Source organism: Crocuta crocuta, unplaced genomic scaffold (assembly GCF_008692635.1).
Source record: "Crocuta crocuta isolate KB4526 unplaced genomic scaffold, BGI_CrCroc_1.0 scaffold18, whole genome shotgun sequence".
Classification (NCBI taxonomy): domain Eukaryota; kingdom Metazoa; phylum Chordata; class Mammalia; order Carnivora; family Hyaenidae; genus Crocuta; species Crocuta crocuta.
This window is the reverse complement of record NW_027532589.1, coordinates 5,109,745-5,120,913: the sequence shown is the minus strand read 5'-3', so window position 1 is coordinate 5,120,913 and position 11,169 is coordinate 5,109,745. Positions and strand designations below refer to the sequence as shown.

The 11,169-nt window shown below is 52.5% G+C and overlaps 1 protein-coding gene across 1 annotated transcript; it reads right to left on the bottom strand.

Moving 5' to 3' along the window:
* Positions 1 to 2,759: 2,759 nt before the first annotated feature.
* TMEM177 (transmembrane protein 177) lies at positions 2,760 to 5,957 on the bottom strand. Its single transcript, XM_077779629.1, has 2 exons — positions 5,882 to 5,957; positions 2,760 to 4,133 (listed from the first exon to the last, which is right to left on the bottom strand). The coding sequence occupies exon 2, from the start codon at positions 4,118 to 4,120 to the stop codon at positions 3,185 to 3,187; it is 936 nt and encodes a 311-aa protein (XP_077635755.1). The 5' UTR covers positions 4,121 to 4,133; positions 5,882 to 5,957; the 3' UTR covers positions 2,760 to 3,184.
* Positions 5,958 to 11,169: the final 5,212 nt, after the last annotated feature.

The window sequence follows — 11,169 nt, the reverse complement described above, 5'->3', positions numbered from 1 at the left end:
AACCATGATGGTTGGGGGGGGCGGGGGGGGAGGGCACAACTCAACAGGACAATGCGCTCCTGGGACCCGGGGCAGAGTGTTGATGACTGAGGCAGGCCACAGGCATCTAAGATGAAGGGCCGCACTTTCAGGTAACTTCCTGCCACCTGGCCCATCACTGAGCTCTGGAGCATGTTTTTTAATCTTTCCAGGATCAACACCCAAACCTGTGTGCGAGGGCACAATAGATGACAACATTGGGGTGGGGGGGGTGACCTATTTCCTAAAGCCTCTTGAAGGCCCTGGTGACCTGATCAGTCACCTGTGCTGTATCAGAAGTGACCAGAGGGTCCTGGTCTCCCCACAGAACGGCCATCACAGAAGATCCTGCCCCTGGAAAGCCCCAAGAGGGAAGGCAGGACAGGGTCGCCTGTGATTCATATGGCCTCACCCGTGTGTGCAGCCAGGATGTTGTTGTTCCGACTCCAGGGAGCCGGGCCTGCCTGCTGTAGCTTAAAAGCCCTGTTCATTTATGCAGAAATGTTATGGAAAGACTCAGTGCGGAGCCCTATACAGGACACAAATACTGCCCTCATAGACGGCACGCTTCAGCAGAGGAGATGGTAAGCCATTAACGTCATGGCAACTTGCACAGTCACAGTTTGCGCTAAGGACTGGGGAAGGGTACGAGGTGCATGACAGGCGTGAATGGGGAAGGGTCCCATGGTCAGGTCACCGCGCACTCCCACAGGAGGAGCACTAAATACCAGAGACAAGGGCAGAATGGGAGAGAGCACCCCAGATCAAGGCGCTGTGTGGGGAAGGAAGAGCAAAGCGGTGAAGGAGCCAAAGTGCTGCTGAGGTCAGGATCCACAGACCAGGGGAAGGGGACACAAGATGGTCAGAGAGGCCATCAGGCCCCGGCTCAGAGATGCAGCTCCAGCAGAAAGCACAGGGAGGCCTGCAAACGGCTTTAAGCAGANGGGCGCGATGGCCCGGAAGCCTGAGGGAGGAACTATCTGGGGAGGGCGAGGACGGGGCTGAGGGCTGCCTGGCCATGTACAGAATGCAGCAGGCAGGCAGGGGAGGGGCGGTGCACAGGGTGAAGGCTCTGGGCCCAGGTTTGGAGGTGTGGGGACCCGGAGCAGCTCAGGAGCACAAAGTTTGTGACGTGGAGTAGAGGCAGCCAAAGCAGCAGCCATCCAAGGGGATCGCGTCCCTTCCCACAGGGGCTCCCTTTCCGTACCTGTCCGGCAGGTCAGCAGGAGTGCCTGGTGTGGCCATCTTTCTGCTCCTAGAGTACTGAAAGTAGCTGGGGTGGGGAGCTCACCAAATCCAGACCCCAAACCGCGTGTCTCCAGCCCAGATCACAGTCATACACGGGGCAGCAGCTGGGGGACACCCTGAGGGGCCCCTTGAAGAAATATTTCCCAGAGTGGATGCGTGTTCACCCACTCACGGACTCATCCACCTACGCTTGCATCAAGTGTGTGCCCAGCACCCTCCTGGAGACCTGAGAGATAGGGGGTGTGCCCAGGCCGGACGTGGGGACCCCCAGGCTGGCCCAGTGGAGCCAGAGCACCGATCTCCAGCCACCGTGAAGGATGCAGCAGGGAAGACATGCCACCCCACCCCTGCCCACTCTCCATTCAGTACCCGGCCACCACTGAGTGGGCTTCTGGGTCCTGCTTTGCACACTTCCCCAGGCGTGGCCTGATCTCTCTGCCCTGAACTACTTTGACAACGGACCCGAATTCTTCCACTGTTCCAGGGAAAACATAATCGACAATAAATAAATAAATAAAGAATCAACTGGCGCGCTGGCCATAAAACTGTCCCTGCCTTCCCTGGGAAGGGGTCTCCTGTTCAAGGACCAAAAGTGGGGTCTGCTCTACCCATCACTACAAGGCCCAAGGGAAGCGGCGCCTTGGTGGCTCAGTCTGATAAGCGTCCGACTTTGGCTCAGGTCATGATCTCACGGTTCAGGGGTTTGAGCCCCATGTCGGGCTCTGTGCTGACAGCTAGCTCAGAGCCTGGAGCCTGTTTCAGGTTCTGTATCTCCCTCTCTCTCTGTCTCTCCCCTGCTCATGCTGTCTCTCTTTCTCAGAAATAAATAAAACATTAAGAAAAAAAAGTACAAGGCCCAAGGGAAACAAACAGAGCAAGGCTGAGGCACCCTCCTGGGCCCTGAGTGTGACACCAGGCTCACCCCCACCCTGCTTCCTCCTTGCCCCCCTGAAAACCAGCTCCCCCTGGCCCTCCCCACTGCGGCCCTCTCCTTCCCAGGCGCTGACCATGCATCCGCAGGCTCCCTCTCTGCAGGGCCTCAGCTTTGCGATGGCTTGTTCCTTCCTTTTCCTTTGGCCACAGGTCTCGCCAGCTTCCGGCAACACCTTCCCCTTCAGGCCCAGGGGCTCTGTGTGAGCACGCCATCTTCACTGGACACATCACCCTTGAAGCTCTCCCTCAAGCTCCCATTCCCCAGCCTCTCAGAGCCACACTGACTTCTCACCTGGGCCTCTTAAGCTTTTGATGTCTGGGGCACCTGTGGCTCAGTCGGTTGAGCGTCTGACTTCAGCTCAGGTCACGATCTCACGGTTCGTGGGTTCGAGCCCTGCATCGGGCTCTGTGCTGACAGCTCAGAGCTTGGAGCCTGCTTCAGATTGTGTCTCCCTCTCTCTCTGCCCCTTCCCAGCTCGTCCTTTGTTTCTCTCAGCCTCTCAGAAATAAATAAAAATGTAAAAAAAAAAAAAAACCAACTTAAAGCTTTTGACGTCTACTGCAGTAGAAGGAAAATGGGACTAACCAGGTAAACCACAGGGTGGTTCTTCATGTCCTGCAAATACCTCCAGTAGGGAGATGTGGCCTGACTCCCTCAGCCGGCTGGCATTCAAACACCATGGAGGGACACCCCATTTCTTCATGGGATGTCCTCTTGGCCAGGCCCTTGCGTTCAGAGCTCACTCTGCCCCCCAATCCTGCCCGGTGATTTCCATCATCCCCATTTTACAGCTGAGGAAAACCAAGGCTCAGATTCAAAGGGACTTGCCCAAGCTCACTGGGATCACGAGCAGTGGACTGGGATAAAATCTAGGCTGTTTAATTCCCAAGTCTGACTTATGGGCTGTGGGTCCAGGGACACCAAGAGAGCCCCCAGAGTCAATGGCAGGGTGGTGCCTGCAGCCGCCGCCTCTGTCCTTGTCCCTCAGGAGCGGCCCGAGTTGAGCGTGGCCCTCCATGTCTGCAGCACTGAGTCCCGGCGAGTTGTGTAGGGTAAATGTTTGATGCGGAACCAGTGCCTGGGAACGATGTTCCCACTGGGCGTATACAGCTTCTCTCCACGTGTGCCCAAGAGGCTGCGCAGGGCCACGTTGCCGGATAAAACCTTCTCGTAGAACTCCACCCCGCCCCGGGCATAGGCCGCGGACAGGGAGGCCGTGCGGCGGTCCAGCCAGGCTTCCAGGGCGTGCGTGAGAGAGTCTGTGGAGAGGGCATAGGCCACAAAGCCCACCACTGCCGCCACCAAGTTGAAGGCAGCCCGTATGTTCATGGGGCCTCCATAGAGCCCCAGGGCGTGCTTGGCACCCACGCCCAGTGCCCAGGTTCCCGCCAGGCATGCGGGGGCCATCAGAGCCTGTAGGGCGGCCGCGCTGCTCTCCAGATATACCACCTCCTTGGCCAAGGCGAACTTCTGGGCGTCGTGGGACAGGGTCAGGGCGTCTCTCAGCCGGGCACCTGCCGGGCTCTGCCAGCTCACTCTCTGCCCGTGTACAACCACTGGGTGATCGGGGCTGGTCAATGAGCCACCCAGGAAGCTGGCCGGGATGCCCACGACAGCCCCGGCGGGGAGCCTCGGGAAGCCAGCGCTCACAGGCTGGAAGGTGAAGGTGGTGAAAGCCTCATAGTTATGGCCCGCGGGGACACCGGTGTCCTGCAGCACCTCCTGGAAGAGTCTCTGCAGCTCTGGCGAGAGTGGGGCTGGCAGGCCCTGGGGCCAGTATTGGTAGAGCCACTGGATCACAGGATCTGGGAAGAGGTGGTATGAGATCTGGGCCCCAAAAAGGCCTGCACAGGAACCCACCAACAGTCCTGTCCTGTGTCTCTGCAGGAACGCTGCAGCCCGCCACAGGGGACCTGCCATGAGCACTGTAAACCTGAGCCAAGGAAAAGAGAAGTCAGCCGACAGTTCCCTGGGTCTGCCCGCAGACTGACCATGTCCCACAGCCACGTCTTTTTAACGGAGGCAATACCACAAGGTGGTTATGGGCGTGAGCGCCAGAGCCAGAGCTCCAACCCAAACTCTGTCTCTCTTTGTCACCTAGCCACCTGCCCGACAGGCATGGGACAACGGCATCACTAGGGTGGCTGCGATGAGTATATGAATGAACCCACAGAAAATAATTGGTCTGGGACGGCAGCAGACACCCCTTGTGATAATGCGTGATTATTACTCTTATTCCCGTGGCTAGACACAGCACCCGGTCCCCAAATGCCTCATTCCACTATTCACCCCACGGTGAAGCCCCACGATCACTAATTTATAGGTGAAACCTGTGTTCAACCTACTGAGTACTTCCTATATGCTAGACACAACTCTTGGAGCTTTATACATATTATCCAACAATCGAATCCTCACAACTCCATGACCTAATTACCACTATTGCCCCTATTATTTATTTATGAAGTAGGGCTCCACGCCCAGTTCAGAACCCAACATGGAGCCTGAACGCATGACCCTGAGCCCGTGACCCGAGCTGAGATCAAGAGTCGGATGTTTAATGGACTCAGCCACCCAGGCGCTCCTACTGCCCCTATTTTAAAGCATTGGAAACTGAGGCACGATAGGTTAAGTAAATGGGTCAAAACCCCAGACTGGCAAAGTGGCGGTATTTTAGGCTAAGGTGTGCTCCCTCCAAATTCACATGCTGAGGTCCTAACCCCCAGTCTCTCAGAATGTAACAGTATTTAGAGCTGGGGGTCTTTAAAGAGAGGATTAAGTGAGGTCGTGAGGGTAGGTCCTCATCTAATACGGCTGTGATCCTTAAAGAGAACACCTTAGGACACAGCCATGGGAGGAAAACCATAAGAGAACACAAACCGGAAGGTGACTATTTACAAGCCAATGAGAGCAGTCTCGAAAGAAACGTCACACTCACACCTTAATCTTGGACTTTCAGCCTCCAGATCCTGACAAAATAAATTTCTGCCACCCAGCACTTGCCCTGTCAGCCCTAGCGGTGACTAACACGGACACAGCATGTGAACACAGGCTAGCAGGGGTCCACAGCAAACTTTTCATTTCAGAACAAAATTTAACGCTAAATTACAAACATATAAAAAAGTAGACAAACGAGCACTTAGCCAATTTCAACCAACTCATGGCCAATCTTGTTTCCTCTCTTCTCCCACCCACAGTCCTCTTCCAACGGGTTTATTTTGAAACACATCCTGGGCGCCCTCTTATTTCATTCGTAAATATTTCAGCCAGAATTCACAATTATTTTGCTTTGCTTGAAGCTTACTCTCTTCCTGCCTCTGAGACGTGTTTAAATAGCACGTAAGTGGCTACAAACAAGAACGTGGGGTACCGCTTGGCCTACTTTAACAAAAATCTCCCAAGGGGGCACATCACTAGGGCCTATTTTCCCAATGGAGACACCAAGGCTAGGAAAGCAAGGGTCCTGGCCAAGGTCCCAACGCCCCCAGGCCCACCAGGGCCAAGGCCACGCTCCAGGCTGGGCGAGGAGGGGCCGCGGGATCCCCGCAGAGGGCTCCCCGCCGGCTGTGCATCCCGGGTCCCTAGGCTGCGCACGTCGGCACGAAGGCGCTGCAGGAATGGACCCCGGGGAGGGGGGGGTCCATTCCCGGCTCCCCGAACCTGCCCTCCCCTCTGGGCGCTCACCTTCTCCACCGCCGCTAAGTACGTCGCGACACGTGCGCGGGGCGGGCCGAGCTCCCGGCGCGCCGGCCTGGGTTCTGGGGGCGGGGACTACAAGGGGCGGGCCTGGCTCAGAGCGGGCTCTGGGGGCGGAGCAGGAGGCGGGACGTCCGGGGCGGGGCCTGGGGCGGGGCCTAGCCCGCGGGAGGCAGGGGCTGGAGCTGGAGGCTCCTCCCCGACTGAGCGCTTTGGGGCGGGGCTGAGACCTGCGAGGCCTTGGCCTTCTGCAGTGCTGCGCGGGCAGGAGCTTCCTTCTCTGAACAGCCTTCTCTAAACAGAGGGCTCGCTTAGCCCTCTAGGAAACGGGGTCCCACGTGGGTCAGGGTCACCTGACTCCCAGGACCGTGGCCTTTCCTGTCTAGAAGCGTTCGCCGCAAGTGGTCTGCTCTGGGCTTTATTTTGTTTCCATAGCAGCTGCCCCCTGGCCCATTCCTCTCAAGTGATCCATGCTGCACAGCTCATAGAGCAGCGTCGCACCTGTCACCTCATCTTCCCAGCAGCGCTGCAAGTAAGTCAGGGATCACCTTGCGGGTGGACCAAGTCCAGTTCGCCACCTGTTTTTGTAAATAAAGTTTTATTGGAGGACAGCCATGCCTGTTTCTTGACATGTTGCATATGGCTGCTTTCTCCCAGAAGGGCACAGTTGACTAACCAGGACAGAGACAGTCTGACCCAGAAAGCCTAAAATTTTAGCTATCTGGCCCTTATGGAAAAAGCCTGTGGACACATGAAATACCTTATTCCCATCTTACAGATGGAGAAACAGAGGCATTTAGCTTGAGCAGCTCGTATACACCCAGCATGCACCGGAATGGCACAGGACTCCTGTCCCTGTACATTGCCCATTACATCTCCTGTCTTCATACAAATTCAACCTAGTCGGCCTTGCCCATTCTCCCAAGTGGGTCTGGCCTCTGTGTCCGACTTCCTCTTCCATCTAAGCCCTCCCCTACCATCTCCAAAGAGGGAGGAGGGCTTAGGTCCTGGGTGGAAAGGTGGCCATCACGGAAGATAAAGACGTAAGGAGACCCAGAAGCCTGTGGGCACTGGGATGGGGTTTTGGATGGTTAGCAGGCAGTGGGCCACTGTGTCTCCAGACAAACCATCAGCTCAGCCCTCTCTGCAGGGCTCTTGACCATGCAAGGGCCAGCTGCAGTCATCAGTCAGGACCATACCGGATTCCTAGCCAACCCTCTGTGTGTAGCATCTGTCTCAGGCTTGCCCAGCAGCCCCTTCTGGAGCTGGCAGAGATAACCCCACTGACGCCAGAGAAGAACCTAGATCTGGTGCGGCTGCCCCCAGACCTGGGTTGGTCCCTCAGCCCAGAAGCAGTGCTTAGGGAGACTGAAAGAGACCTTTCTTAGGAGGCAGGGGGCTCTTTCATAAAGGATGTCACCCGCCATGGACCTCAGTTTCCTCATCTCTAAAGTGAGGCTAACATCTGCCTCAAAGGACCACGTTACCTCCTAATCCTAGAAGTTTCCTAGACACTCTCATCTGCATAGCAAAAGAGGGGGCCACTTCAAATCACATGCCCTTGAACAGGACTTGGGGTCTCCCTTCGATCTTGACCTGGAAAGTCCGTCATAAAGGGTTCTGTGACCGGATGTAAATCTAGCAACGGTGCAGGGCACAGATGATGGCGTTAGACTGCTGGGGGTGCATCCTGGCTCTACCCCTTACTAGCTGTGTGATTTTGGGCACATTCACCTTTCTGGCCCTAGTGTTCTCATTAATAACACGGGATGAGAGTATCATCTACCTCCTAGGGTTATTGTGAGGATTCCATGAGTTCATGTATGTACGATGTCCAGCACAGTTTGTACCAAGTAGCTATTAGCTATTATTATTGAGATCTGTTCTGGTTCTGACACACCAACTCTGACTGCTCATTTGTTTGTATGTGAACGGTGCTATAACATGCTTCGATATGTGACCTCAGCTAGACTCAGAAAGTGGGATCGTCTATAGGGCAAAGGATGTGGTCTTTCTAACAAATCAATGGCATCAAAAACAACAGAAAGGAGACAGTCACAAAATAAGAGATGTGGAAGACATGGCAGATTAATGCAAGATGCGGCTTTTGTTGGGATCCTGAATCAACAGATTACTGAGTGTACAAAAAAGACACCTTGGAGACAACTGGGGAGATCCGATTATGGACTGAATGTTAAGTGATGTTAATGAGTTGTGTATTTTGCTAGGTGAGATGAAGGAAGATATTTATGTAAACTAAAACGTCCTTATCAGCGATGCCTACTGAAGTATTTACGGGTGCAACAACATGATGTCTGCTATTTAAAATATTACAGCCCGGGGTGCCTGGGTGGCTCAGTTGGTTAAGCGTCCGACTTTGGCTCAGGTCATGACCTCACGGTTCGTGGGTTTGAGCCCCGCGTCAGACTCTGTGCTGACAGCTAGCTCAAGGCCTGGAGGCTGTTTCAGATTGTGTCTCCCTCACTCTCTGACCATCCCCTGCTCACTCTCTCTCTCTCTCTCTCTCTCAGAAATAAATAAAACATTAAAAAAAATTACAGCCAAAACAAAACTACCACCATCAAAACAAAAACCATTATAGATGAAACATCAACAAAATGTTGGTAGTTGTTGAAGCTTCGTGACGTTGTTGAAGTTGCAGAGGGCATTCATTATCCTGTGCTCTACTCTACGTATATTTGGAAATTTCCATAATGAAATATGTTTTTGTTAATGTGTATTTAAAAGTATGCTGACCAATTGGGCTTCATTAAATTAAAAACTTTTGGGCATCAAAGAACATTATCAAAAAAGTGAAAAAACATCCACAGAATGGGAGAAAACATTTGTAAAGCATTGATATAATAAGGACCTAGTTTCCAGAATATACAAGAAATTGTAACAACTCAACAACCAAACGACAAACAACCTAATTTAAAAGTGGGCGAACTGGGGCACTTGGGTGGCTCAGTTGGTTAAGCGTCCGACTTCAGCTCAGCTCATGAACTCGAGGTTCATGGGTTCGAGCCCCACGTCAGGCTCTGTGCTGACAGCTCAGAGCCTGGAGCCTGCTTCAGATTCTGGGTTTCCCTCTCTCTCTCTCTCTGTCCCTCCCTGCTCACACTCTGTCTCTCTCAAAAATAAATAAACATTAAAAATTTTAAAAGAAGAAAAAGTAGGCAGATGACTTGAATAGACACTTCTCCAAAGAAGATGCACAAATGGCCAATAAGCACATAAAAAGATGGTCAGCATCCTTCATCATTAGGAAAACACAAGTCAGATCCATAATGAGATGCTACTTCACCCACTGGGACGGCCATGGAAACAAAACAAACCAACAGAAAATAAGTGAGAGAGTGCGGAGAGACTGAAGCTCTCATCTGTTACTGGTGGGAATGTAAAATGGGTCAGCCACTCCAGAGCACACTTTCTCAGCTCCTCATACAGCTAAACATAGAATTCTTATATGATCTGGCAATTCTACTCCTAGGAATACAGACAACCCTCTTAGCTGTGAAGGATGGGGTCTAAGAGAGGCTTTGTGTTGTTTGCCATATTTATATGATAATGACCTGAGGAATATTGTATTGAGAGTATCTCATTGAGAGAGACAAATTGATGATGGCAGAGAGAGGGGATCCCAAGGAAAGAATTTCTTGGGTAGGTGAGAGGGGATGGGGTCCAAGGTGTGAGTGGGAGAGGGAGGAGGATCAGGAGCAATTGTTTACTGTAACAAGATAAAGCTGCCATCAAATCAACACGTTGTAACCTTAAACTTACATAATTAAAAAAAATCTTATTTATATATTTTTGAGAGAGAGAAAGAGCGAGTGGAGGAGGGGCAGAGAGAAATGGAGAGAGAGAGGAGAGAGAGAGACACAGAGAGAATCCCTCTGCACCGATAGTGTGGAGCCTGATAGGGGGCTCGAACCCACAAACAGTGAGATCATGACCTTGGCTGAAGTCAGATGCTTAACCAACTGAGCCACCCAGGGGCCCCAAACTTACATGATGTTATATGTCAATTATATATCAATATAGCTGGAGGCAGTGGGGGGAAAGGAAGCTGTGGTCCGTGGGCCCAGGCTAGTGATTTCACAGTGGGAAGATGAGGCTGTTCTTACCTGATTGCTTGTTTCCTTGGTGACACGTGGAAGTACACTGAGGTACACTCTCAGCTGAGAGTGTAGTGGGGACAGGGTGAGAAAAGTATGAAGAAAGCAGAAAAGATGTGAAATTTCCACTGAAGAGGAGGAAAGAACCCACCAGGAAACTGTAATGATTGTTGGACCACATTGAGTGCCCATCTGAGATCTGGGTCAAAAACAGTGTGAGACCAGTTCGTACAGTTGTGTGATTGTCTCCAACAATGTTCAGATGCTCAGGTGCAGGGACGGGTGGACGGATACTTGAGGGGTTGAGCCAGAGGTAGAGTTTGCCAGTCAAGTGTAGAGTCGGGAGAAATGAACAAGGGAGGTGACGCCATTCATTTGCAAAGAGGCGGTCATATAGTGATGGACCATGAACTGTAGACTAGAGAAGAGGACAATGAGGGCCCGTGGGGATGATTTGTGTGCTTCCCACGGAATGGTGGATGCCATGTGCACTCAGCACTGTTTCTAAGCCCTTGCAGAAGGAAGGAGTGGGAAGATCATTGTCCTGGTGGAACATAAGGATTGTTGGCATGGGGTCACCACAGTAAGGTGCATAGAAGTATAAGGAGGTGGTGATTAGAATGGGGGAGGCTGGAAATGGACACTTCAGAGGTGGTGTCAATATTGGTGATGGCAAGATGGTCAAGAGTATGATTGTAGGAGTCAATGGCTATGGTGAGGTGAAAGAGATTGCTGAGAACTGAGGAGGTGTATGACTCGTGTTTTTGTTTTTTTAATTTTCCATATTAATGATATTTTGACAATTTAGGGGTCTTGCTAATCCTGGAAAGTCTGCCCCTCCCAGGACTAGCGAATTCCTAGAGAGAACAAATGACTCCCTCTACTTCCACCATAAACATACCTTTCACACGGAAAACGAAACAATCCAGAGCCCTTACCCCCCACCATTTCCTTCAGTTCTGACACACCACACCAGTATTTCCCCTGCCCTAAATGAATGATCCTTGGGTCAGATACTGGGGACAACTAGACACCATCCCTGCAGGCCCGGAGGCTGCCAAAACCATTCAAACTATCCAATCCTGAACTTTGAACTTCCCTGCCCTGCCTCGCCACCCCTTCCCATGGAAACCACAGTCTAGGCTCTAGGCCATGCTT